Here is a 27,189-nt window from a genome sequence, read left to right as displayed (position 1 = left end):
TAGCCCATACCCTCGCACCACCTGCACAGTGGAAAGGCTTCCTGTTCCAGGTCATTTTTAATTACTGGATATCCTAAAAGAAGTGGACACAATTCCGTTGTGGTCAATGTGAATAATTTTGGCACCTGCTTCTGCTTGATGAAATAATGCTTACAGGAGAGCTGAAAGCACTGTAGAGGACTTGCACATTCTGTGGGAATGAGAGTTTTATGACACAGCTCTGGAAAAGAACGAAGAATGGGGGGTGGTTTTTGTTATTTGCAATTAAAACCTCTAAGAAGTAATTTATCAGGCAGATTTCAAATGGAGTAATTTTATTTATGTTTTACGGACACTGGCTAATAATTCCAGAGACTAATAGGAGTTAACTTCAGTATCAGGTAAATTAAATCCAAATAGCTCAAAGGACACACACCTTTAAACCAGCAACTGACTATCTAGTAAATCTGAAATGTTAATGGTTGATGTGTTCAAAAGAGATGTTGGTATTGTTTCAAAATCTAGTAATTTTTAATTTTAACACAAAGAAGTTCCTGTTGGTGTCAGCATTTCCCTTCAAGATTAGTAATCCAAACATGTGCCAGGGCAAAAGCGGAGTGTCATTTTCATAGTTTCAAGGTGAATGAAATGCAAAAGCTGAAGATTGCATGAAACAAAAGTAAAAATAATTTAATAAATATTTTAAATAATAATGGTCATCAGTTATTGGTCATTAGAATTAAAGCTGTCTCTCCAGTCAAGCAGCCCCCACCATTATTTGCTGTTACTGATTTATTGCTAAAAGTGCTTACAGAGTAAATCTCTAATCTTTTAAATAACTTCCTGCTAAATCATAGCTTTGATGCTGCACCTGCAGGTTGTTCATTTGGGTATTTTTTAAGCTTGAATCATTGAAGACGGGAAAGATGAGTTAAATGTGAATATCACAGAATTTAACATAACAGTTGAAACTGTTGAGAAATTTCTGTATAGCTATTTTCAGCCCAGAAATCTGAATAAAGGAGTCTCTGTGCGCTGGGATAGTACAACTTTTTGGTTTAATACTTTACAGATTTTTGGAACAAAATGCACCAGAACTGAAAAGCAGCGGTTTTTGCTGACCTTGTTGGAAGGCTAATGCTGTTTCTGGGAAATAAGTGAAACAAGCAGTTCTTTGTTGGCAGAAGCAGAGAGAGAAAAGGAGGGGAGCCTAGTCTTTTTTTCTTCACAATGTCGTGACTAAGTCAAAACTGTAATATGGCTGGGTTCGTTCGTTTGTTTTTTTTTTTTTTTTAACCTCTATAGACATTTGTTTTTCATCAGACTGTGTTGCGTGACACCTGACGCTGGCCAGTTCATATGAATTAGGCGCTGGACTGCCTATAAACAGAGTAGAGAAAAAGATCCACAGTTGCATCCAGGCACTTCTGAAACTAAAATAATAAAAGTTGGTACAATCAGTTCAACGCATATGTCAGAAACAATTTACACTTGCATGTTTTGTCTTCTGCAACTTGCGGAGTCTCTTGCCCACAAAATAATCCTTGCTTAGTATATATCCAGAAAAGTCATCAACAGAAAGGTCTTCTACAATGTCAGAAAACCTAATTCACTAGAATATCATTAATTTAAAAGCGAACGAAAGCAATAAAAGATTTTTTTCATTCTTCATCTAACTGGAAAAATAAAATTACATAGGTCTAACTTGAGATGTGAACTAAATAGTTATAATTCCATGGACTGCAATGAAACTGTGGGAACATAGTCCATCCAGGTTTGGAACTTAACTCCACATTTTTACTCGCTTTCATTTGAGCTGGAAAATTGTGTAATGGCTGCTTATTGAAGAGACTTACTTCATTTTGCAAAATAAATTTGTTTTTCCCCAAGAGAAGTGAATTCAAGGCCACCCTGAGTCTGTCTGCTAGAATGGTGAATACTTTTCACCTGCTATGTTATATCCAATCTCCTTTACTATAGAGTGGTAGATTTGAGTTTTTTATATTTTTTCTTTGTTTGCAGAACCTTAGAAATGTTACACTGGGAGTGCCAAACCCTGCCTAGTGAATTTAAGCTTACTGAAGACGAGTTGATTTTCCTTAGTTACCTTTGACCTCTCAAAAACAGTCCAGAGGTCCTAAGGCTCCCCAGACCACAGGCTGAAAAGAGTTGTTAAAGTGTCACTGATTTATTAGATGAGTATCATTGTACTGAAATCAGTATTCATATTGGGTAGTCAAGTTGGAGCATGAACTGCAGGTTTTTCTTTTTTAACCCAAACTTCATTATGTTCCTCATAGCATTCAAATCCAAATTCAGAATTCAAATATAAATAATAGCAGGCGTTAATAAAACTGCATAAATAGGCCAACAAAGGTGCCATACGATTATATCATAAGGAACAGAGATTTGTAGAATGTCATTGTATTGTTAAGTTGCTTGCTGGAGTTGACACAAGAATTTCCTTTGACTTCACTGGGCTCATTCAAATCTTTAGTGACAGAGTTACCAGCTATATTAAAAAACAGTGTTACTGAACTGTTCAGTACAGGAGTTCAGCTCTGGTTCAGTTGACTAGTTCCAGGAAAAGCAGTTAGGTAGAAAACTTATCTCAAACTAAGCTTATGTATATAGCACAGGGGTAATTTTTTGATTGTTGGGTTCTTTTCATTCCAACTAGTGTATTTAAAGATTCACTATTAATTGAAATCTAGACAAAATCAGACATATCAAACATGCTTCAAATATTCCAGGTGCTATATTTTTTTTGTTTTCCCCATGCATTCCCATTGTAGCTCTACCGTTAAGAAAAGCAATTTACTGTTTATTCCAATTTTTTTTTCTTGTTGTTTGAAGAACTCACGCAGTGGAAAATGCAAAAGCAGTGAGAAGTCTTGGTCCTGTAATAACTATATCATACTTTTCCACACTTCTTTTGAGGAGACTGGAGTTCTGCCTGGATGATGGTTTTTGCCCAAGTAGATAGCATTGCAGGATAAAACCTACCTGATGTTACATATAATGTTGTGCATAGAAAATACAGAGGGGGAGTGGGATAGAGAAAGAAGAGGGAAATCATTTTAAGTGATCATAAGTGTTGGCACAATTATATGGGAGACACATGTGACTACAGATTTTAATGGTGTTGATTCTGTAAAGAAAATGTCTAGGAAGATGCAGGTAATTACCTGTAAAAGCAGACTTCATTATCAATATATAAACTAGAGGTTGATAATAGCAAGAATTGGATACTCTATTGAGACTTTTGGAATTGCCCTATGTAGGGTGGTGTTTTAATTTGTACAGACTTGTAAACTTCAGTGTCATTTTTGCAAGCATAGAATAGGTAAAAATATGTAATGACTTTCAATAAAAAACAGGTCACAAAGAAAGGTTTCCAGCAAATCTGAACCTTGGTTTTAACTTCTTTTGTGGAAGGTCCAGTCATATTAATTGTATCATTCCAGGACTACATACATTGGAAACTTCAATATTTTTTGAGACAGTGAAAGGAAATAATTTTATTTTCTGTCATGAAATGTGGAAAGCACACACAGGACTGATATGAGCAGATACTTTGCCTTTGCAATGTGTAAAGATGCTATCTATAATAAGATTGGTATGGGATGAAGTTATTTTTCATATGTAGCAAAACACAAATCACTCGCTAGTGTATTTTGGTTTATTCCCAGAGGTACCTTGCCATAGTCTCCCCGTGCAGTCAGAAAGTTTGAGACATTAGGAAACACCTGCAATCTCCTCTCCAGCAGTGAAGCCAGCTCAGTGGAGCTACAGTATGTCTATTTAAGTCCAGATATGGTTTCCTTTTTTTACCCAGACTTGAATTCAGGTAGAGCTTAAGGATTTTTTTAATATTCCTTTTGAATTACTAGTTTCCAGCATCCTGACTGAAAGGTACTAAAGAGTACATCGGATCAGTACTGCATCTGAACAGAAAGTATTTTACAGAAGCATTTAGTTTACTATGCAAGTGCTATGCACTCACCCTGCATTTGTACTGGGCTTGGCTGGGATGGACTTAATTTCATAGCAGCCCCTGTGGTGCTGTGATTGGATTTGTGACTAAAACAGTGTTGACAACACACCAGCCTTACTGCTACGCCTGAGCAGAGCTTGCAGTGTTGCGGCTTTCTGTTTTTTTCCCACTGTTTCCCCTCCACACTGCAAGTAGGCTGGGGGTTCGCAAGAAATTGGGAGGTGATGCTGCCAAGACGGCTGATCTGAATTGCCTAAGGGGATATTCTATACCATATGATGCCATGCTCAGCTATAGAAGGTCAAGGAAAGGAGGAGGAAGGGGAGACATTCATGGTTACAGCATCCCAAGTAACCCTTACATGTGCTGAGTACCTTATTTCCAGAAAGCGGCTAAACATCTGCCTGCTGATGGGAAGTCGTGAATAAATTCTTTATTTCACTTTGCTTGTGTGTGCAGCTTTGCCTGACTTCTTAAACTGTCTTTATCTCAACCGACAAGTTTTTCTTGCTTTTGCTCTTCCAATTCTCTCCCCCCCCCCCATCCTGCTGGCAGGGGCAGGAACTGAGTGACTGCCTGCGTGGAGGCTTAGTTGCTGGCTGCTGGGGGGCCCAATCCGCCACAGCAGGACAACTGCAGTTTTAAAAAACTGGATGGACTTACTGCATGTTCGCACTATGTTGAACCACCTATGCCCAGTAAGCTCGAAATTGTTGGATTTGCTTTGTGTACTCTCATACACTGTACAGCACATGCAGATTTCTGCCAAACATCTCAAAGCCTTGTAGCCAGCTATCTTCCTAGTGGAATCGTTCACTTCACCAAGAAGTCCCTTTTCCCCATCTGTCAGAACTCTAATGGCAAATGCTTTTAGTTGCAGTTTGTGCAGCACTACTGCATTAGGTTTTCTGAAGCATCATTCAGTAGCTTTAACTGCTCTACTAAACTGCAGGATTTCTGGGCCAATAGTTCGTTTAGGAGGATTACAAGTGCTGTGGGTTTCACAATAGGACTGCCAGTGCCTGTCTCTGTGCCTCTGGCTTTGTGTGTAACATCACCGCATTTCCTTTCTGTGCATCATTTGTCTCAAGTATTCCACTGCCACTAGGTTTGCAGGGAACATGGAAAGATCATTCATCATTGGTAGACTTTATGTTCTTTGACCTGGACATTTCTTTAGGTCTTCTGATTTTCTCAGGTCAGAATTTCTCAGAGATAATGGCTATTGATGTAGGAAGCTGCAGTTTTCAGTATAAGGTTGTCTGCATTCTGGTAGTATAGTCATCTTTCTTTATCTTGAGAGCATTATGCAAAGAATCCCAAATCTGGAAGTGTATGAAGATCTAGCCCAGATCTGATAATGATCCTTTCAAAGCTGGAGCTAATACACTTCCACAAAATGAAGTTGGTCCCTCTGCACTGCAGTCTGTGGGTTCCAGGAGACTTAACCTGGGGATCAGATGACATCTACATGCCTCTGGAGAAGTTATTCTGGATGACACACTGGCATCCCTGTGCTATACTCTCCACAACACCTGATTCTGGAAGCATGTAGCAAAGATGGTTTAGATATCCTGCATGCTTTCCACAAGGTCCAGAAGGATTTATTGGTGTGGGCTTTGCACCACCTACAGGTAATAAAGCTGCTTTGAGACCCAAACTGGCCCTAGGTATAGCACAGGAGTAATCCATGCCTGTTCAATGCAGCTGATACTGATCTGTGTAAATAGTAAAACTAATCTGCACTCTGAACAAACCATATAGTTAATACTTTGAAAATTTACTGCGTTTCACTCCTGGCTTATCTGGAGGATATCAATGTTGGATGCTATTCTTAGCATCATAAAGAGGAAGAACTTTTGTCTTGGGTAAATCAGCAGCCCATACAGTGTCTTTGGATAGCTTAATATGAGAAGTACTGGACTTGCTTGTGCAATTGCTGACTTCTTCACTGAAAGTGACTGATACTGACAATTGCTACATTTACACAGAACTCTGAGATGCCCAAGGGTATCTCTGGTACCAGAAATTTTAAAGTGGTTCTGTTCCTCACAGTCTTTTGACTGTTGTGTACATACTGGAAATTTTCACCACTATCTTCCTGTGGTTACCAGGCTATGTTCTCAGTTGGCCTTTTTCTTAATTCACAGCTCCTTCAGCTGGAGCTGGTATGCTTGTTCAGCACTACTGGCTGTTACTGTTTTCTTCATTTTCCTGGGTGTTTCAGTTAGATTTTCCCTGGTACTTGAAGACATTTTGCTATCAGTTATATTGTTTTCTTGAGAGCCACAGTCATGCTTTCTCTGAATGTTTTCTGTCTTGAATCAGGGACTCTTCATGTATGTAAGATTACCCATAGGTTACTGTCTCTGTAGTGTATCTACTACACCTGTATTACTTTAGGGGATTATTCCCAGTAATACTGTCCCATTCATTTTTTTATGCTTTTCCCAGTGAGATAATAAAATCTTTCCACGGATTTCTCATCTTTATCTTCTGTGGTCAGTTCCGTATACAAAGTGAGATTTTTATATTGCTAATTCTGTGTTTGCAGAGTATTGTCTAGCACAGCTGTAGCAGCAGTGCTCTTCTGCAGGCCATAGCTCTTTGAACTTTTTTCTTGTATTCTGCCTCCTTAGGAGTACATTCTGCACCCCACTCTTGTCCTGGAAAATGTATTGCTTACTGCAGTGCCCCAGTCACAGGCCACAAGCATGTGTGCATGTTCACACACAACCTGAAGCTCAGGAATTTCTATCAATGTGAGGCCAGTGAGGCAGCTGGTTTCCTGCACAGAGAGGAGGATGGCAGGGAACTGAGCAAGCAGAGTGTCCTGGTTTCAGCTGGGATAGAGTTAATTTTCTTTTCTAGTAGCTACTATGGTGTTATGTTTTGGATTTAGGATAAGAAGAATGTTGATACACACTGATGTTTTCAGTTGTGGCTAAGTAGTTTGTACTAAGTCAAGGATTTTTCAGCTTCTCATGCCCAGCCAGCAAGAAGGCTGGAGGAGCACAAGAAGTTGGAAGGGGACACAGCCAGGACAGCTGACCCAAACTGGCCAAAGGGATATTCCGTACCATGTGACATCATGCCCAGTATATAAACTGGGGGAAGTTGGCCTGGGGGGAATCGCTGCTCAGGAACTAACTGGGCATCGGTTGGTGAGTGGTGAGCAATTGCATTGCACATCACTTGTTTTGTATATTCCAATTCTTTTATTATTATCATTATTATTATTGTTATTATTATTTTCTTCCTTTCTGTCCTATTAAACTGTACTTCAACCCATGAGATTTACTCTTTTTCCTGATTCTTTCCCCCATCCCACTGAGTCGGGGGCAGCGAGCAAGTGGCTGCATGGTGCTTAGTTGCTGGCTGGGGTTTAACCATGACACAGGGAAACATGACACATATAAAGGATTTATCTGCTGCCTATGGGTATTTGCTAGTGCACAAACTGTATGGAGTTTTTTAGTGCCCAAATCACCTAATATGGGCCAAAACTGTGCTGAGGAAAGTGGCAGTGGCTGCAAGGTGGCTATTGACTGAGGGGAAAAAGCAAGCACTTCATCTTCTGTGCACAACATCTTTGGCCTCGTGGTTTATCCTGTGGGGCTGTTTCAAACTGGAGATGATATGCTGCATTTCATATGACCCAAGCTTCAGGTGGTGAAAGGCACCAGGAAGGTGAGGGGCAGTGCTTTTCAAAAGTCTGGAGGACCATTTGGACAGGCTGTTTTGCAGAGGACACGTTCCACATGCCATCACGTGTGAACTGCTGGTATGGGAAAGCCCTAAAACTTATCACAGTGCCTTTCAGTGGAACCAATGCAAAACAGTACTTGCAAATCTGCCATGATTTAATTACTCTTCAGCTAGTTCCCAGAGTCAGCTGTTTCATTACTGTACATGTAACATTTTGACCCTTAGGATATATTTTTAGAGCAGCTGAATGCAGCAGTTGTTGTGGGAAGTGCTGCAGAATGCCCCAGGTTTTGGTTTCATTTTGCTTTCTAAAATAGATATTAAAAAAGAATCACTTAACAGTCTTTGTGTTTTATACTATTTTCATTTCCAGTTAATATTTGTTTAGAGCTAGGTTAGACTAACTTAATGTGCATTATATGTGTTCGTGCACATGCTCAAAAACTAGATTGACTTCACAAAAGTAGACCACATACGTCCTAAATTTGCTTATGGGACATTATTGTGATTCCACTCAAGAATAATTCAAGTGGAATGGTGCTGTTATGCAGTTGGTAGGATCAAAACCTGGGCCTTAGCACCTGTGTATTTATAAACTGGTTTTTATTGACATTAAAAAAAGAAAATGGATTTTATCACCATATCAATTTAGCGTTCCATGTTAAGTTAGACTTTATCATAAACATACTTTATCCAGATACCTTGACAAAACTGTCTGTACTTGTTTGAAAGCAGAGATACATAATTCCTCTATACTTAATGTTTCTGAGTCTGTCCAGTTCAGGCTGCTGTGAAAGAGGGTGTCTGGTATTCAAACTGAATGGAGAGTTACCTGAATCCCATTTTTTTCTTGAAGCAGTGTATGCTGAAGAAAAATGCGGTGTCAGCGGGTTCAAATGACCTTCAGTAAGTTTGTCTCTATGACCCAAATCAATGGTTCTTTAAAAGCCATTCCAATTAGTGGTAGTTTTGAACAGATCTGTTTTTCTGTGGACCTGTGTCCAGAGATTTAGTCTGACAAACCTCTGAGGAGAAAGGCACAGCCTGAAAGAGGAGCAGAGCCAAGTAATGCAGGTGGTGGAATTGGCTGAGGATAGCTCCCACCTACTTACTTGCCTTCTGTGAATCTCTTGCACTGAAACTTGTAAAACTTATAGCTATAGCTTTTTCAAACCCAGATGACGTAAATAACTTTTTTTGGAAGTAAAATGGATTTTTGTTGTTTCTTAGAAATATGATCACATACTTACGGCATATTTGACTTGTAGGAGATTCGGTTTGACATAATTTCTACTCCTAATATCAAGGTGTGGGAATGCTTACTTTACTCATTGTACTGAGCTTCCTGTAGTTCCTTGATGGTATGTAACAATGGGTGGTATTGCTTGAAAGAAAAGTAATTTACTGCAAGATGCAGAGTTCATTGGACCAAAGCATTCTGTCTGTCACCGAGAAGAGATTACTTGGAGGGTTATTGGGGACCATAGGTCGGGGAGAAATATTCCTCAGCATTTTCATCTTGTCTTGTTCTTTGCCTTCTTGCATGTATAATTTCAGCTGTGATACAACATAGGTACAGATCAGCTGATGAAGAAGAGGGAGTATTTTATATAGCAAAGGCAACAAATAGTCATGACAAATAGTACTACAACTCATGCCCTAGCCCTGAGTGTATGCCAGACACACTGTACAGTCTATTAATCTTTACTTAACTTCGCCTGGTTCTATCATTTGCATGTGCTGCTTACTTGAAAGCAATTTTCTTACAGAGAGCTTACTATATTGTGGTAATCCTTGAGCCTGCCTGGATTCTTACCATGGTTGTTCTATTCACTCAACCATTGACATGCCAAAAATTTAAGCACATGCTTTTGTATATGAGAAGAGTTAAAGTCCTGCCTAAGTGCTTATGGTCCTGGCAATTTAACGCCAGATTTACACTGATATAATTTATATAATTGTACTTATAATATTTCTTACTTATTTAACGTGAATAAGACTAGATTCACTGCATCTTAAAATGTGGGTCCACGTACTGTTTTCCATTGTGAAAGTGGTTTGATGTCTGCACCCAGCTCTCATTCCTACCTTTCCTCTCAGCACTGCAGCTGGCTAACCTTTCGGATTTTTTACCACTGAAAAGTTACTGATCAGTGCTGGCTTTGGTCTGTCTTTCCTGCAGCCAGCTTATTCTTCCCACCTGGACTCCTATGTTGGTTGCACATAAACAGTTTCATAGCTACCCGGTTACTTTTGCTGGGAACTGATCTAGTCAGAAAATACCTTCTTTTTATCCCTGGGCAAATTTTAGTTTGCTGTGTGGCCACAAAAACGCTTTTGCCAGCTCAGTAAAGGGGTAGCATGTGGGCAGGAACAAGCAGATGGGTGTGGAAGAGGTGATAAAAGGGCAACACTCTGGTTTCATGTGGAAGCATGATGTCATTTGTGTGGATACAGCTGTTTGTGGACCACACATAAGCTGAATCTGTGAAAAGGTTATATTACTACAGGCCTGCTTTTAACTTGGATTATTTCTTGAGCTGGATTTGCCACTGAAGCTAAAATACCATGCAGCTGCGCTCTCAAATGGTTCTGTAGTCTTTACATGCTGGACCTGTGTGATGGTATATCACCCAGAAGGAAAAATTTGGTTCAGATCCAATGTGAGCATAAGTAAATATTTCTGTCAAACAAAGCAGGGCAAAGTTTATGCTGGCCTAATGCCTGCGTACCTGCGTTACTCCAGCTGCAGAAAGACAAGACAGTACCTGATTTGGCAGAAAGCTGGCTAGCATAAAGTCAACCTTTCAAAAAAATTTTAACTTGGAACTGGCAGAGTGAGTTAAGTTCAGCACTTTGCATTGTATGTGTATCATACATTTGATCCAGGCTGGAAAATCATCAACCCATTTCTTTCAATGCACACTTCTAACAGTGCTTGCTGTACTGTATCCTTTAAGGTCAGACGTGTACACAGCGTAAGTATGTTCAGGTCTGAGAAGCATAGAACTGAGTTGAGATTTCAGTTCTCATACGGTAAGAACAATGAGTGAAAGATAAAAAGGAAGATACAAATCTTAGTCCTTTGGACAGAAAAATACTGTATCTCTTCTAGAGAGTATTTTAGTATCTGGGGTGTTCTTGTTGAAAGGTAAGAGCTTTGTTAATGATGCTATTGCCCCGTTAGTGAAGGAATCCTTGTGAAAATGTCAATTTTTAAAGCAGTACATGGCTACCACTTGTTATCCAGACTGGCTTTAGGTACTGTATGTGTTTTTTACTGGAAATGTGAAAGTGGGGAAGGAGAAGAAGGAACTGTTCACTCTGTGGTTCACTAAAGGTATTGGGTTGCATTGCTGGGAACTGATAAGTTTTACTCAAAAATAAAAAGGAGGTACAAGCAGAGGCTATGCAGTTACCCCTCTCTGCCTCAATTTCCTCCTGTTTCTTCTAAGCCTATTACTGAGGGAAACGAGAGAAAAGGTGGTTCTGTTTCCATGGCCAAGTGATACCTGTTGTCAAAGGTGCCAAATTATTATTTTAGCTTTGTGGTATGATTACCAGAGTGACTGTGGAGCTACAGACTCGCAATTTCTTTCGTAACTGTTCTCTGAATAAAAATGCCCATCCAACAGAGAATTCTGTTCTGATTTATAGTTTCTGAATTTGACCAGAAAAGATTATGTTAAGTAGTATTAACAGTCTAAGCAACATTAACTGTCTGAGCAGCAGCCTTCTGTCTGCAAGTGAAAGGGTTTAGCTGGTTTACATAGGTATAAATCAGGTTTGCTTACCCCATTTCTCACCTGCCATCTATGGTGTTATTACCCAGATGAACCTTTTGAATATCCTACCAAAGGTGGTAAATTAATGGGTCATTTCCAAATCTGAATACCCTAACAGATAAAGTTTCAGTTGTTAATCAAATGTGCAAAAGACTATTTTGGTTTTCTTTGTAAGATATTAACTGTACAATATGGTGCTTGCATATCCAGAACACAGGAGAGAGTTACAAATCCCTCTGTTGTCTTAAATCAGGTCTAAAATCAGACACCTTAATCTCTAATTTATTAGACCATTTCATTTGCAAATGAAACCATGAATTGTAAATTCAGCCTTACCTGATTTATGTACCTCCTGAGAGGAGTTATGCCAGGCCTGAACTTGGCATCTTTTTTGGATTGATTTTATACAGCCTTGCATTTAAGAACTCATTAAACTTGATTCTTGTCTGATGTAACTGTTTAAAGCAGCAGTGAATTTAGGCAGTTATTTCAGTACAAGTTTGATAAAGATTTTTGCTGAGTTTGATAATGAAACTGGTATAATGTATTAGTATCTTGCAGTTACACTGTTTTGCTATTGATAGTAATTCTCACACTGTGAACTCAGATAGCTAACTTACACTGACTGCATCCTGAAACATGGAATGGCTGAGGCCATTTTGAAAAAAAGGCAGTGTTTGTTCAAAAGTGACAAAGACATCTATGAAGAAGAGTTAGCAGTGATTCTCACTACTTTGCTTTTTTATTTATCAGTGTGGTACAGATTCAATTCAATTATCTTTTCCTTGCATTTCACCTGCTTTGAAAAAGTAAGTGAAAGTATGTTAAGGATATTATAGAAAGATGTAGCTTCTATTAGTTTCTGGTGTCTTTTTATTGTGCTGTTTTTGTAACTTCTGGCAGTCCAGCTTGTTGCTGGATCTTATCAGATGCACTTTTTTTCTTCAGTTACAGTTCTCAAGCTGCTTTTGATTCCTGTAAAGTGTGAGTGCCTGTGAGGGAAGGAGTGCTTAAAACACTTCTGCAAGATATAATATTAACCCTCATTTATAGATGAGTACACAGAGACTGTGACTCATACATGATAATACAGGAAGGCTACAGCCTGCCAGGGAACAGGACCTCCTACAAGGTTTGCTTCTTAACTGGAACTGGAACATCTCTCATCTGCGTGTCATTGAAAAAAGTGTGTATCTCCTTCATAGTGGTGGAAAACACACACAGTGCTCATTATTTATGCTGGTAATTATTCTTACAATAATTAACTTAAATCTGTCAATAAAGAAAATGTTAAGATTGAAAACATTTTTACTAGCTTACTGCATATTACAGGCACACGTTTGTAGAGGAATTTTCAGTTAAAAAAACTTGCATGTCATTTACTACATATCATTAGGTAAACATTTGAACATACCAGGATGAATATAAATACTTGCTATAAGTATTCGTGTTTTATATACATATGAAATATTAAAAATCATTTATTAAGCAATTACTAGTACCAGATCTTGCCAGATGGAGTACTTAGTCATTTGAAATACAGTAATTCTAATAACTCTCTACTGTAAATGAGCAATGTGTCCCATGCCCTCTGTTATCTTAAAGTACAATTCTACTTAACCAGCCATGGTTTATTTTCTTGCCCACAGTCATGAATCACCAGCACCAAATAACACCCAGCACAGCCATGTCGCAGCAGAGTCGTCCTCCCCAGACTCCACAGCCAGGGCTGTTGAACTTGCCCAGTGCACTGACCACACAACAACAGCAGCAGCAGAAGTTGAGGCTCCAGAGAATCCAGATGGAGAGGGAGCGAATTAGGATGCGTCAGGAGGAGTTACTGCGACAGGTAATGCCAAGGATACTCTTATTTTGTTCAAGAGCCTATAGTTCAATGCATCCAAATTTTTACCAGGTACTATTAATGGCTCTGTTACTTTTGTCAAGATTAACCATTAATTTAGGTAAGGGTAACCAAAAAGCTAATATAAATAGAACTTTTTTTTTTTTTCTCTAAACTAGCATTGAACAGAACACAAAATGGCCATCCATCAGGAGTTACAGAGCTGGTGTCTTTCTTACCAGCTATAATAGTAGTTTAAGGACCAAATTCTATTCTGCATCTGTTTATAAATCTAGAGCAACTATCACTGATTAATTCTCAGTTTAACTTGGGTTTGTGTAGTAGACCATGTTCTTGCTTCACTGAAGATAAAGGCAGAACATAGGGAGTTGTTCTTGACTCTGACCTTAACTCTATAATTTGCGCCCTTTGCTTTTGAATTAAAATAAAATCACATTCACATCTTACATGAATACCTCTGATTTGAAGACTTTCCAGAGATGGTTCTTTGTGGATGTTTTGTTTATTGTTCTATTTCTTAAGTTTCAGCTCTATATAATGACTCATGTTGTACAAAATAGGTATATAACTTCCTTTACACTGCCTTAAGGAAGTAAAAAGTTTTAACAGTTGTGTTTCTTCTGTTATGGACAACTCCACTGGTGGTGATGTGTTTTGCATGGCATATTAATCAGCTTCCTTAGAGAAAATAAATAACATATTTCTCTCAGGAACAGTGTGAACGAAGTACATTTTATTGAGAATAACACCATTATTGGTGGCCTTGTAAATGCTGCAGTTACAGTTCTAAGTACCTTTAAAAATAGTAGCTTTCACAAAATCACAGAATCGCAGGCTGGTTGAGGCTGGAAGGGATCTCTGGAGGTCATCGGGTCCAACCCCCCCTGTTCAAGCAGGGTCACCCAGAGCTGGTTGCCCAGGACCATGTCCAGGTGGCTTTTGAATACCTCCAAGGATGGAGAGTCCACCACCTCCCCGGGCAGCCTGTGCCAGGGCTCGGTCCCCCTCACAGTGAAAAAGTGTTTCCTGATGTTCAGAGGGAACCTCCTGTGTGCCAGCGTGTGCCCATCGCCTCTGGTCCTGTCGCTGGGCACCACTGGGAAGAGCCTGGCTCTGTGTTCTTTGCACCCTCCTGGCAGGTGTTTATATCCATTGATGAGATCCCCCTGAGCCTTTTCTTCCCCAGGCTGAACAGCCCCAGCTCTCTCAGCCTCTCCTCATAGGAAAAGCGGCGGGCCCACATTTTCCCTAGCCTTCCTATTGTCACCTAGGTACTTACAGAAGCCCTTCTTGTTGTCTGACTCCCCTGGCCAGATTCAATTCCAGCTGGGCTTTAGCTTTCCTAAACTCATCTCTGTGTCCTCAGACAATGTCTCTGTATTCCTCCCAGGTTACCCAACCTTACTTCCATACTCTGTGGAAATAATAATTTTGTGGAATTATTATTTCACGCCTTCAGTCCTTTTACCTTTGGGATTGTCCCACAATCTGTGGTTATTCTAGGGTAACGTTTGTTTGTACTGTATTTGGAAATACAGTGTGACATTTCTTTGCAGCAGGTAGAAGCATGTTTGTTACTGGGCTGATAATGCCAATTGGCTGAACTTTTGTGATGATTTATTAGAGAACCATAAGTTGCTGTAATGTTTTGAAATGTTAGTGACTGGTGTAAAATGCAAAAAGAAGCCTAAGAAAAATCCTCACACTTAGATGCCCTCTGAGGAGGAGTAGCAGAGTATATGTCACAGGTTGACTAGCTGCAAGTAGGTGAGGAGTGATGCACTTTTTCTTCCAAGTCTGGAGGAGAATGACTGAGAGAAAACACATTAGTGATTAAAACAGACTGGAGCATCTCAATGACCTCTGGAAGACTTTGTGGACAGCAAAGAAAGGGACACATACATCTTTAAAACCTTTAGGTCTAAAATAGAGAGCTGGATGATCAGAGCAGATTTACCAGAAGGGAGATGTGCTCACAAAGGATTTGTCATGTTTTAGAGGCAGCAGTCATGAAAACCACAGATAATGGCCGGCTTTTTGGTTTTCTCTCTGCAGCCTTTGAATGTTGTTTTTGCTAAATAGGTTGTTTTGGGTTTTTTTTTAAACATACCATCTCAGTAAAATTAATGGAAGAAAAGGTCTTTAATGTTTGTAATGATTGAGAATGTGAGGTACTCTTTTTCCATGCTTATATTTCAGAACAAATGATTTTTAATTGGATTTTACCAAAACATCACTTTTCAAAAAGTAATAATAGACATTATTACAATCATTCACCACATTAAATATTATTAGAATTGTATTGAAAGTGCTTTTTTTTGTTCATATACAGAAAATGCAGTTTTATATGGGTCTTTATAATAATACAGCCTCCTAACAACAAGAATACGATTGTACTTTTCTTTCCATGTACATACTATATGTAAGTCAAATTTCTCTCCAGTTACACCAGTGGAACCTTAGTAACTTCATCTTGTGCAGATAAAAAGACCAAATGTAGGATGAATGTACATACTATCATATAGTAGGCTTTTGTAAAAGAGAGATTGATAACAAAATGAAAAGGGATGTCTGACAAGTAGAATCGCAAAAACGTTACTGTGGATATTTGTAAAAACATTTTACAACCATATATTTGCTTCATTTATATTTTTACTTTTACCTCCATCTAAATATACGTATAAGAACTTAAAAAAAAATTGCTTTAACAAAAGTAAGTAACAAAAATTCATTAATACATTTTGAAACTGTACAGCACCATCTAGCTGCTTTAAAAAAAAAAAAAGCATTACAATTACATGCTTTCGTAGTTCCTGCAACAACGCTTGGCTATCTTTGCATGTGATTATTCCTATTGTCTTTGGTGAATATATGTACATGCTCGAAGTTAAGCAAGTGATCAGTGCTCTTGCTGAACAGAGGTGAAAGGCAGATATGATTCCACTAAAGTTTCTGAATTTTTTTACCTGCTCGTGTCAGGGCTGAATTTGACTTTCATGGTTCAGACCCGAGTCTAGAAAGTGTACAGACACCAACATCTTGTGCCCACATTCCACTACCCTTAATTTTTGGAGTTACATTATGATACATTACCTGCATATGCAGAACTGTGTTCAAGGTGGTGGTCTCTGCCCTGAGCAGTGATCTCAATCAAGCCTTTTGCATACCTTCTCCTTTACTATCAAGAGCTCAGAACATATTAGAGACGGGTGTGGGAAGAGAGTGGGGATATCTGGTATGAGCTTAGTCATAATTGTTATCGTGCTAATAATGTGTTACCTATTTTTACTCTTTGGCTCTGTTCTTCAGGACAAGAGCAAATTAAGCTTCAAAACAGTTGTGCCATTAACATAAGGGCTGGTTTCCCTGCTCTGCTGACTGCGTTTTACTCTGAAACTAATACATGCACAACACTCTGCAGCTGTGCTGTACTTAATCAGGCCTCCAACATACTATGCCTAGTACCACCCTGCACCTATGGTGTTTGTTTGAGTTCCACATTATATAAAGCAGGACAGTATCACTTTGCATTACAGAAGTTTTCAGAACTGGTGTAGCTCTTGAGGAACAACATACTTCCCACCCAAGGAAAGCAAGATGCAAAATCCATCCATCCTAACAGAACTTTGTGAACTTCCTGCCAGTAACCTGAGCGCTCCTGAACCCTGGCAGCTGAGAAGAATGCAACAAATCTCTGGAGTCGTCTGCATTCAAGTACCATTACTTCTGTCCTGACCCTTCACTGCTGCTTTTGCTTTTCTAGTGTAACCTATCTGAGGGAAAAATGCTGAGTAAGTGTGCACACTGCTGCTAGCAACTGCGAGGAGGTGCAGAGTTTGAGTAAGAGGGGAGGAATTCTTTTGGTGGGTCACAAACCTCCTTTCAGCCTGGCAGCAGCTGCTGGCTCTCCACAGCCATTCCTGGCTGCAGCTGCTCGGGTGGAGCAGCACACACAACCGCGAGGAATACACAGTTCTGGAAGCTCACTGCTTAGGGAATTTGTTTCCTTCTTTGTCCTCCTCTTCATTTAGTTGGTAAAGCCTCTAGAACTGCTGACTGATTACATGTGGGAAGGGCAGCATTTCAGAAAACCAGTATGACAGCTTCTATTTAAATGTTTCCTTACTCAGTTTTGTCATTCTGGAAAGAGTTAATTTTCTTTCATACTGGTCTGTTTTTGTCGGCTTTCCAAAGGAAAAGGGAGAGTCTGCTTCCTACTCAAGAGCTTCTTGGATATGGAAGTAGTTAGAAGTGATATCAGTAAGAAATCTCTGAAAGGGTCCTACAGGGAAGATGTCCCAGCACTTCTCTGTGTGCAGAAGTGCCATCTTGCACCTTGTTTAGAAGGGTACAAACAGTCACAAAAAGGCAACACTTCTCAGAGGTTCCTTTCTGATCCCCCAATCCTATTCATAAATTTGTGCAGAGAAAGTTACAAGGGCTCAAACGAGGCTGTAGAAGGAGTGATGTATGGGGTTGCAGAGGAAGATTTATCACTGTTTTGTCCTCGCAGAGTAGAACCTTTCTGGCCTCCAACGGCCTGAACAGAAAAATGCCCTGCTGTGCTCCTCCCACTGCACAGACTGGCCCATAGTTGGATTTATTGATGGCACAGGCAATATCTAGATGTCTCACTTTCCACCCTAAGTACAAGGACTGGCAGAAAAGGAATTGCAGCAACTAGCAATGTAAACTTACTACAAAAATGCTCTCACTCGTCTCCCCCAGCTGGAAATGACTGTTTGGCAACTAAGCATGGAGTTCAGTTCAGTTCTGCCAAGGAGGGTTCCAGGAAATGTGGCAGTGAATTTCTAGAGTTGTCTGGCATACAGCTAAAAAGGGGTTTACATCAGAATTGTGTTCAGATGCAGTGAATAATTTAACTCACTGCAGTGCTTTGAAGCTTTTAAAGATTTTTGCAAATAACCACTGATGAAGCTTTTTGACATGCCTTTGTGATGTCAGAGTACTGTGGGGATTTTTTTAATTTATTTTGTTTTGTTATTTATTTTGAAAATCCCCTTTGGGTTTTTAAAATAGCATATGCTGTAGTGGCAAGCAGATCATTATGGGTGTTTTGTCCTTTTCAAGCTAACTGCTGTCTCTGCTGGCCAACAGGAGGCACTCCTGCATTTGAGAGCTGAGAGCTAATTTGAATAGCTAAGGCTATGCTTGTCGCTTGCAACTGTAATATTGCCATCCACAGGGCTGCGAGAGGTCTCTGGTATTTTTTGCCAGACTTTTTAACCTAAAGTAGGAGATTCCTGAATATTCTTAAGAACCTTGTAGTCATGCTTACCATAGAGAACAGGACATAACAGGCTATCACAGAGCTTTTGTGATTGTGTAATTGATCCATTACTATTGAACATTGCTGTATTAATATCAAAGAAGCAAAGAACCAAAGGAGTCTTAACATCTGTAGCAGTACTAAAATTGTAATGTAACTTCTGAACAAATCACCTGCATGAGGCAGCAGCAGAGGAGGAGCATACTTAATGTATGGTAGAGCCAGTACTCTGCTTCCCCAGCCTAACTTTGACTCTAGTATGCAGGAGTCTGTTGTTCCGTATTATAAAGTACACACTGAGTTAATATTAGAGGCAACATGGAATATGTTGAAATAAAGACACAGGAGGTGCCATGCCATTCCCCAAGTGAGAGTAAATCAAGTAACCTTACGATAAATGTAGTGTTTCTTGCAACAAATAAGAGACAGGAACTGAGGTTTTTTAAGTGCCAGTGTGAGTCTTTCTTTAGGGTGCTGGAGGCTTTTCAGCTCACAAATTGTCTTGCTTTGCAAGGCCTGTCTAAATCATGTAGTAGATTAAACTTTCCTGGAATGGATTGTTGGCCCTGTTGCAGTTAGTGGTTAGGAGGGCCAATTACTGTATCTGGGGACGTGATTAATAAACCTGGGTATGAATCTCTACTTGTTGGACCAAGCAGTAGTTGGCACCATGTTTTCCAAAGAGATCACTCTCTGAATTCCCTGATTGCATAGGTCAGCTGCAGGACAGAAAACAGCCAGCATTAAGGTCTGCAAATACATGTGAAATTCACAGTATTTTGTGCAGGAGCAGTAAGGCCAGCACCCTGGGAAGAATGGACATTTTGCAATAATGCTTTCCTATTTGTGGAAGGCAGTTCAGTGAAAAACTTTCAAGTTTAACAAAAATCCTTCTCAAATGGCTGATGGTTCATCTTCCTGACCATAGGATAAAACAGTCTGATGCATAGCAGTAATGTAGTCTCTGAGCCCTTGTTCTTACTTTGTGAATAGTCTATTCTGAGCTACTTTTGGAAATTAAATTACTGTGGAAATGGAGAGGAAGTTACAGAAGTTACTGGTGTTTCATTTTTTTCCCCTTACAATATGGTATATTTTGGAGGAAGGCAGTGCCTGTGTCTATTCTGTAAAAAGAAGGTATGGTTGCAGCAAGTATAGGGAATCTGAGGTTACAAGGCCAGTAACAGTGACATTGAAGTAGCACAGGTTTCAGCTTGGCCTGTACAAGCTTGCCCATGGCACTTGCTTGGGCATTTAGCCCACAACAAAACCTGTTCTGTTGTCACTTCGCTCCTGTTAGCTACAATTAGTTGTCCCAAGTACAGTCATAGCTGTTTATTGAAGTGGCACAGACATTGCATTATCAGAAAGTTCTTCTTCTAGTGTAACATGAAACATCTAGAGGTTAGAACTGGACTTGCTAAGCATGCTCAGAGCAGTTATACTGTATATGCAATAAAGAGTTTGCACGTTGTGACCAGGGCTATCAGCACTCAGAAAAACATGCTGACCTTGGTAGTTGAGTGGCTTACTCCATGTTAGATAAACCTCACCTTGGAACTTAAGCTGTTCTGGGAGGAGTGTCCTTGAAACGCAGCCTGTGTATCTGTATTAACCTAAATTTAGGTAATATAGGTGCAGTTTTGGTTGGTTGTTTTTGCCAGATGGAACAAGCCAGTAGCAGTAGATATAAGAAATTATCTGCTCTTTTCAGTGTGTTTATTTGGCTGGGCATTTTTTGAGTCAGTTTGTAAGAGAAATAAAAAGCCGTAAGGAAATTTTTGCCTATTTTCTGTGCAGTTCAGTGTGAGAGGAATAATATTTATTTTGCAGAGGGTTAGAGATATGAAACTCCTTTCATGAACAACACTATGTTTTTTGCAATGTACTTTGATTTTATGTGCAACTGCATTTTTTAAGTAGTTGGAGGTTCAGAAATCTCCACTAGTGCTTTGTGTTTTGGAAAGTTACTAGAGGAATCATAGACTTAAGGGAGGAGAGGTATGTTTGTGCTTCTGTAATGAGCTGAAAGGAATAATGCATGACATGAAGAATGAGAAAAGCCTCATGTTTCTTGTGATCATTTAATTAAACATGTTTCATAAAGAGATTTATCTCTGTCTCTGTTTAAAAACAATTCCATGGAATTGTACAGATTTTTCAGTGTTGTTTGGAGACCTTTCCTCAGTTTCCACGTACACATCTTTTGTCTTAAATACAGTACTTCTACAATGGCTGTGGAAAGCAGTGGAGTGATTACAAATCTTTGAAAGTAATAGAATTTACTAGTCTCAAATAAGCTGTCTTTGGCAGTATAGTGAGAACAATTATGTAAAATTAATTACTCAGAAATTTAGGCTGTCAATACATCATTACCTGTTATGGAAACAGAAAACACTAGAATATCATCCCTGCTAGGCATCTGGCATTTTTAATTAAAAGTTTCAGAATTCTTGCTGTGAATCCACCTACAAATTGTCAACAAATACACCCTTAAATAATGGCCTTTCTTCTCTGCAGATGCATGACTTTTCCTTCATAGATTTTCTTTGGCACTGCTCTGTGGTAGAACAGTTGTTTGTTAGCTTGTCACTCTGGTTAATCATTGTTATTATCAACTTTTCAGCTTTAATATTTTTCTGGACAACATATTTGTAGTTCAGTTTTTCTCTTTCATGAGCAGGGAGCTTGGCAAGCTCTCCCCTACCCACCCAACATACATATACACAGTCCCCAACAAGTTGAGACACTGATTTGTACTATATGATCCATTGAGAAGTTGCTGGATACAGAAAAGTTTTTCCATCACCTCCTACAGGCAAGATATTTTCAGGGTTATGTTTGATACAGTGCAGTAGTATTGAGCAATACAATCGGATTTCAATCTGATAATTGAAAAAAAAGGGCATGACAGCTGGCAAGAAGTTATTAAAAAGATTGTCCTAAACAGAAAGGCAAAATCTTGTTCAGAAAGATGTATGTATGCACACGGTCATTCTTTGATTCATAGAGTCACAGGATAGTTGAGGTTGGAAGGGACCTCTAGAGATTGGCTAGTCCAACTCCCCTGCCCAAAGCAAGGTCAGTTACAGCAGGTTGCTCAGGGCTGCATCCAGTCATGTTTTGAGTATCTCCAAGGATGGAAACTCTGCAACCTCTCTGGTAAACCTGTTCCAATATTCAATCACCCTTAGACTAAAAAAGGGTGGTACTGGGGCAGTATTTTCAGTGCAGTGTCTCACCTTGCCTCAGTAGCAAACAGAAATCATTTACATCAAATTAGGACTTAGTCACAATATTCTGAAAGAGGCAAATACTTGGATCTTGAGCAGGGTGTTCTCAGTTATTTTATTTTTAGTAATAGCATTTGATTTTCAGAAATGGTAGCGACCAGAATGGTAACCAACTTGTATTTTACATCTTGGCAACCTAGGGGAAAGCCTTTTTTTTTTTTTTTTTTCCTTTTTTTTCCTGTTCTGATCTTACCTTTGTTAATGTGGAACAGTGTCCAGTGAGATTTGAAAATGCACTGCTCAGGTATCAAAAACATGAACTTCATTGCTGGATTGGACTTCAACAAAAAAAAATCCTAGCTAAGTGTATCCTGCCTCATGTTATCTGTCTTCCTTTTCTTCTCTCTTCCTTTCCCTTTCTGTATTTCTTTCTTTATGGGTGTCTTTCTAGTATTAGCCTTGCTTGTGTTGCTGCAGTTGCTATTCTTATATTGAAAAAAATACTTTCAGTATCTTCAGGTAGACAGTTAAAAAAGCCAGTCTGCCCATTTGCTGAGGTTTGTACATTTTCACAGACTCCAGCTGATTTAATTATGAATAGAAACATCACCATTAGAATTGTCACTTGACAAATGAAATGAGATACATAAGCTATCATACATAAGCTATCATACATAAGCTATTAAGAATCTTCAGACCATTTATTCTTAACACTTACTAAATAATGACACCCTCTAATGTAAGTTATTATTTATCAGTGAATATATTGATAATTTGATTATAAAGGAAACATTGCATCAATGGGCAGCAATATATGTTAATTCGCAATGAATAATTGTTACATTATTCATGAAGACACCAGACCAGTCCTCCTCAATGAAGAAATCAATTGAAAACATAGTAAAATATCATATTGTAGCCTGAAAAACATTTTAGTCTTTTCTGTACTTGGGAGAATGAATGACTGACTCAGTGGAGAAAAGTTTTCTACTAGGATGTAAATTAAATGCTTCCTTTGCTCATTTCATTTAAAAAAAATAGTAAGGCTGAGTAAACTAGGTAAAAAACAGATACAGCTGTATTATTTTAAGGTCTTTGGATATTTGTCTGGAACATCCCCGTGAAGCCAAACAACCTTTGTATAGACCTCTGTACCACTAGATGTCATGGTTGTTTCATAGAGATAATGCTAGAAGAATTTACCTTTCAGGAAGAGTTCTGAAACAAGTTTCCTTTGGCTCTTAATTGCTCATTTGTCATCCTAAAAACAGTGTACATGAGACAGGTTGTTAGGCAGATGCTTATTATCAGGCAGCGGGTTCATTCTAAAGATTATTGGGTCAAAGTGTTGGTTCCAGTGGTTTTCTTCTAATATGTTAAGTACTTTATGGTTGCAATTGATATTCTTCTGCTTTGGTATGTAGCCAAATCATCTAGTAGCAACTCACATAGTTTCAGTGCCTGATTTTGCTCTCTTTTGCACCAGTTTAAACTGAGAGCAATTCCGCTTAAGGTAAGCTGTTAGAAACAGATATGTGGGAGATTGTACGTCTGTACGTTTTAAACTGCTTTATTATTGCTACTCCAGCTCTCAGAAAATTTGGCCTCACTGAACAGTAAACTGAAATTGTAATTTGAGTGTTACACAGCTCTAGTATGCATGTGAAACTCCTCAACTGGAGTTAGCTGTCCCATGAAGTGCAGACAGGCTGTCAATAATCAGCTGTAATGTGCAGGCCTATCAGTGTTTTATGATGAGGTGACACACAAGGTGTCCAAAGTTACAACATAGATAATTGGATTTTGTAGGGATTATCCCTGTGGCCAGCAAGGCTGTAGACGTGCCGTCATTCTGCAGGTAGTTGTGCTTGTTAAGGTTTGGCTTTCCCCTGGTTGTCTGCCCCTCACTACAGGTTGCCAATCGGACAGCTCTGCCAGTAAAGGCATTGTTATGAGCATTTCGTGATCTGCATCATGCAAAGAGAGTGAGGCTGGTTTAAGCAGGCAAACAGGCGCTCTGATTTAGTGTGAAACTGGTTAGAAAATCCTCAACACACGTCTGCCTGCTGGCTGAGCTGTGGGACTGGCTTCCAGCTGTGCTGGTAACTGAAAGATAGATTCTGCAGTGTTTTAAGCCAGCACAGGTGGGTATGAAAGACTCTGTCTGTGTACATTATGATTTTCTTCACAGGATTGTAAACAAATAATTATCAGTTACATTGTTTAGAATTACTTTCCTAAATAAGAAGATGTGTATATATTACATGTTCACTTGTTGCAAGACTGCTGTACTTCCAAGCTGTTGGAATAACCCTTCCCTTAAATTTACTTGCCTTTTCAGGAAGCTGCTCTGTGCCGACAACTTCCCATGGACTCAGAAAACATGGTCCCAGTTCAGACAGCTGTGAATACACCTGCCATGACACAAGACATGAGGCCTATTACAAATAATGGATCTGATCCTTTCTTGAACAGGCAAGTTCATGTCCTCTTCGCTAGGCAATTGGTTCTGTTGCCTTCTCTACACTTCTAAAGCTGTCTCTCTAAAGTAGTTTCCTATATCATCTTCTTTTGTACTTACTGTGAAGAGCAGGTACGTCTGAGTGGCTGGCCTGAAACCTTTCAGTTTATGCTTCAAGAAGGAATCTTAGAAAAATCAAACACATGGTAACAGGTGGTTTTAATTGTACTGTAGGTGTATGTAGAAGACTCTAAGTAGAATAGGTACATTACCTAAGTATAAATACACTCAGTTTTTTTAGGCTATCAGAACTGTTGTTGTCTAGAGACTTATATATACATGTGTGTGCTGCAAAATATAAGAGTGGCCTCACTTCAGTTGCTTTATATTTGGGCTGATGTAACATGACCACATTAGTGGCCAACAGCTGAGAATGAGTCTTAATGACTCAGTATTTAACTTTAATATCTAACCTACTGTACTGTGTTTTTTCAAACACCATGATCAGGGACTATGTCTACCAGAACATCTTACTGAGTCTTTTTCATGTTTCAATTTATAGTGGGCCATACCATTCCAGGGAACAGAGTACAGACAGTGGCTTGGGATTAGGATGCTACAGTATACCAACGACACCTGAAGATTTCCTCAGCAACGTAGATGAGATGGATACAGGTAGAATACTCTGATTTAGCTTAAAGTATAATGATTTTAATAACTTTGTGTTACAGCCAGTAATGTTTTACACTTGCATAACTGAATGATAATCTCTCGCTTTCCTATGCAAGAGAACAGACTGAGACTGTGGGGGAAAATGCCTAAAAGGTACTTAGTGCCTAGAAGTTTCTCAGCTTTAACTTAGGTCCCAATTCTACCCTTTTGCCTTAGACTGATATTAAACAAAATAAGTAAAAGTCGGAAAATACAAGCCTTAGTTTGTATTTTCATACCATAGTCCAAGGTAGGAGGAGTAAAAATCTGGTCTTGGGTTACATTCTTGGTACAAATCACTGTGTTTTCTAACTCTGGGAAATCAGTCTCATTAGGAAGTCTCTTACAACGGCAAAGTCGGATTTGCCTTCAAACAATGTATTTAGCTAGTTTAGGTTTTGGTATGTATTTATTTTTATATCAGTGTCCTCATGGTGTTTAAAATACTGAAATAAATTACTAGGAAATCAACAAGTTTTTTTCCAGATAGTGAAATTCTCAGCACTTCCCCACCTAAACTTACTTCTGAAGTCATCAGAAGTTCTAGGTGATGCAAAGACTGAAAGGTTTGTCTGTTAAAGATTTTCATGCTTCTCATTATTAATTTATGAAAAAAGTGATATAATATTGCAGAGCTAAATTGCTGTAAAACACTTTTTACAATTATGCCCCATGGACAGCATTCACCCTTGTGCAGAGAGGAGGTTAGAGGGTTTATGTAAGAGTCAATTGCATTGCTCCCTGTGGAGACTAGTGAACGTCGGAACTATCATGCTTCCCAAGTGAAGGTCAGAGGCTGATTACTTTGAACACTGCTGGAAAGGGCCTTTTGTGCTTTCGAGAGCAAAGCAAGGATATGAAATTAACTCTTACAAGAATATGCATTCTGCAAGCAAATACGGTTTTGAGGTAACATTTGTAGAGGATAGGAATGCTCACAAGTGCTTATGGGAAAGGGCGAGTCTAATTTTTATATGAATTGTGTTGTTTTAAATGACCCACAAGAATAGTTTGGTATTTCAAAAGTTCTTCTTTACTTTTCCTAGGAGAAAGTATTGCACAGACAACAATGAACATAAATCCACAACAAACGCGTTTCCCTGATTTCCTCGACTGTCTTCCAGGAACAAATGTTGATCTTGGGACTCTAGAGTCAGAAGACTTGATCCCTATTCTCAACGATGTGGAGTCAGTACTCACCAAAAATGAGCCCTTCCTTACCTGGCTGTAATCATTCAGTCCTGATTGGGCCTACAATGCAATTCAACATTTCTTTTTCCTCTTGAGATAGAGGTAGAATATCTGAAAATCCTCAAGAGATACAACTTACCGCCTTAATGACTTTTGTTACATGATCTTTATGGTCAGTTTAATCTCCACCTGGATTTTATTGACACTAATTTAAATATAAAATACATATATATATATATATATATAAAAATACATATATGCATATATATTTCTTCCTCTTTAAAAAAAAGCACACTACTTTACACATCTTTTCAGACCAGGCAGAAACGTTTCACTTCAAGGACAGAAAGTGGGTGGTGTTTGTGCACATACCTGACTGATCTCCTAGGTATTGATTAACATCACAAACCCTTCATGAATCACAAAAGCTAACTACTAGGTCAGTTGGTTCAAAAAACGTGCACAGCATCAGACCAAGAGAGCCGTTTTATTGCTATGTTTATGACAATAGTACCAGAAGCTTTTTTTATCAACTTAAGCTTTAAAAATCTTTCTTTCGTTCTTAGTAACTAACTGCTGTATGGAATACAGATTAAATCTGATCCATATCAGCCATAATACTTCTCATTATATATTTGTAAAGGCACAAACAGTACTATTGCAGTTTCTTTTTTTCAGTATATTACTGTATAGTTTTTGGAAAATAAATACTTCCAATCTGAAAGTACCAGAATTGTTTAGCAACGTTTTTATGCTACAATATTGTTGCAAAATTAACCAGACTGGTACTGACTGGTGCCTTTTAAAAACAAGGCAATGTATTATAAACAAGCATTTTTTAAAAAGATCTTAGATTTTGATGTTTATTATATTAAGCACTACAATTTTGTAACTTAACACATGAACAAACTTTTTTATATATATAAAATCTGTGGCAAATACCTTAAATGCAAAAACATGCTTTTAAAAT

General features: G+C 38.8%; 1 protein-coding gene across 1 annotated transcript in view; it reads left to right on the top strand.

Moving 5' to 3' along the window:
* Positions 1-26,465, top strand: part of WWTR1 (WW domain containing transcription regulator 1) — a 38,502-nt gene extending 12,037 nt beyond the window's left edge. Inside the window, exons 3-6 of the mRNA XM_010584992.1 lie at positions 13,119-13,318; positions 24,198-24,331; positions 24,880-24,992; positions 26,075-26,465. Coding sequence (XP_010583294.1) covers positions 13,119-13,318; positions 24,198-24,331; positions 24,880-24,992; positions 26,075-26,259 — 632 coding nt within the window. The 3' untranslated portion in view covers positions 26,260-26,465. The remainder of the gene's footprint in view (positions 1-13,118; positions 13,319-24,197; positions 24,332-24,879; positions 24,993-26,074) is intronic.
* Positions 26,466-27,189: the final 724 nt, after the last annotated feature.

Source organism: Haliaeetus leucocephalus, unplaced genomic scaffold, assembly GCF_000737465.1.
Source record: "Haliaeetus leucocephalus isolate CR32 unplaced genomic scaffold, Haliaeetus_leucocephalus-4.0 Scaffold1014, whole genome shotgun sequence".
Taxonomy (NCBI): Eukaryota; Metazoa; Chordata; class Aves; order Accipitriformes; family Accipitridae; genus Haliaeetus; species Haliaeetus leucocephalus.
The sequence above is the reverse complement of the archived record's forward strand: the minus strand, read 5'-3'. Positions and strand labels throughout refer to the sequence as shown.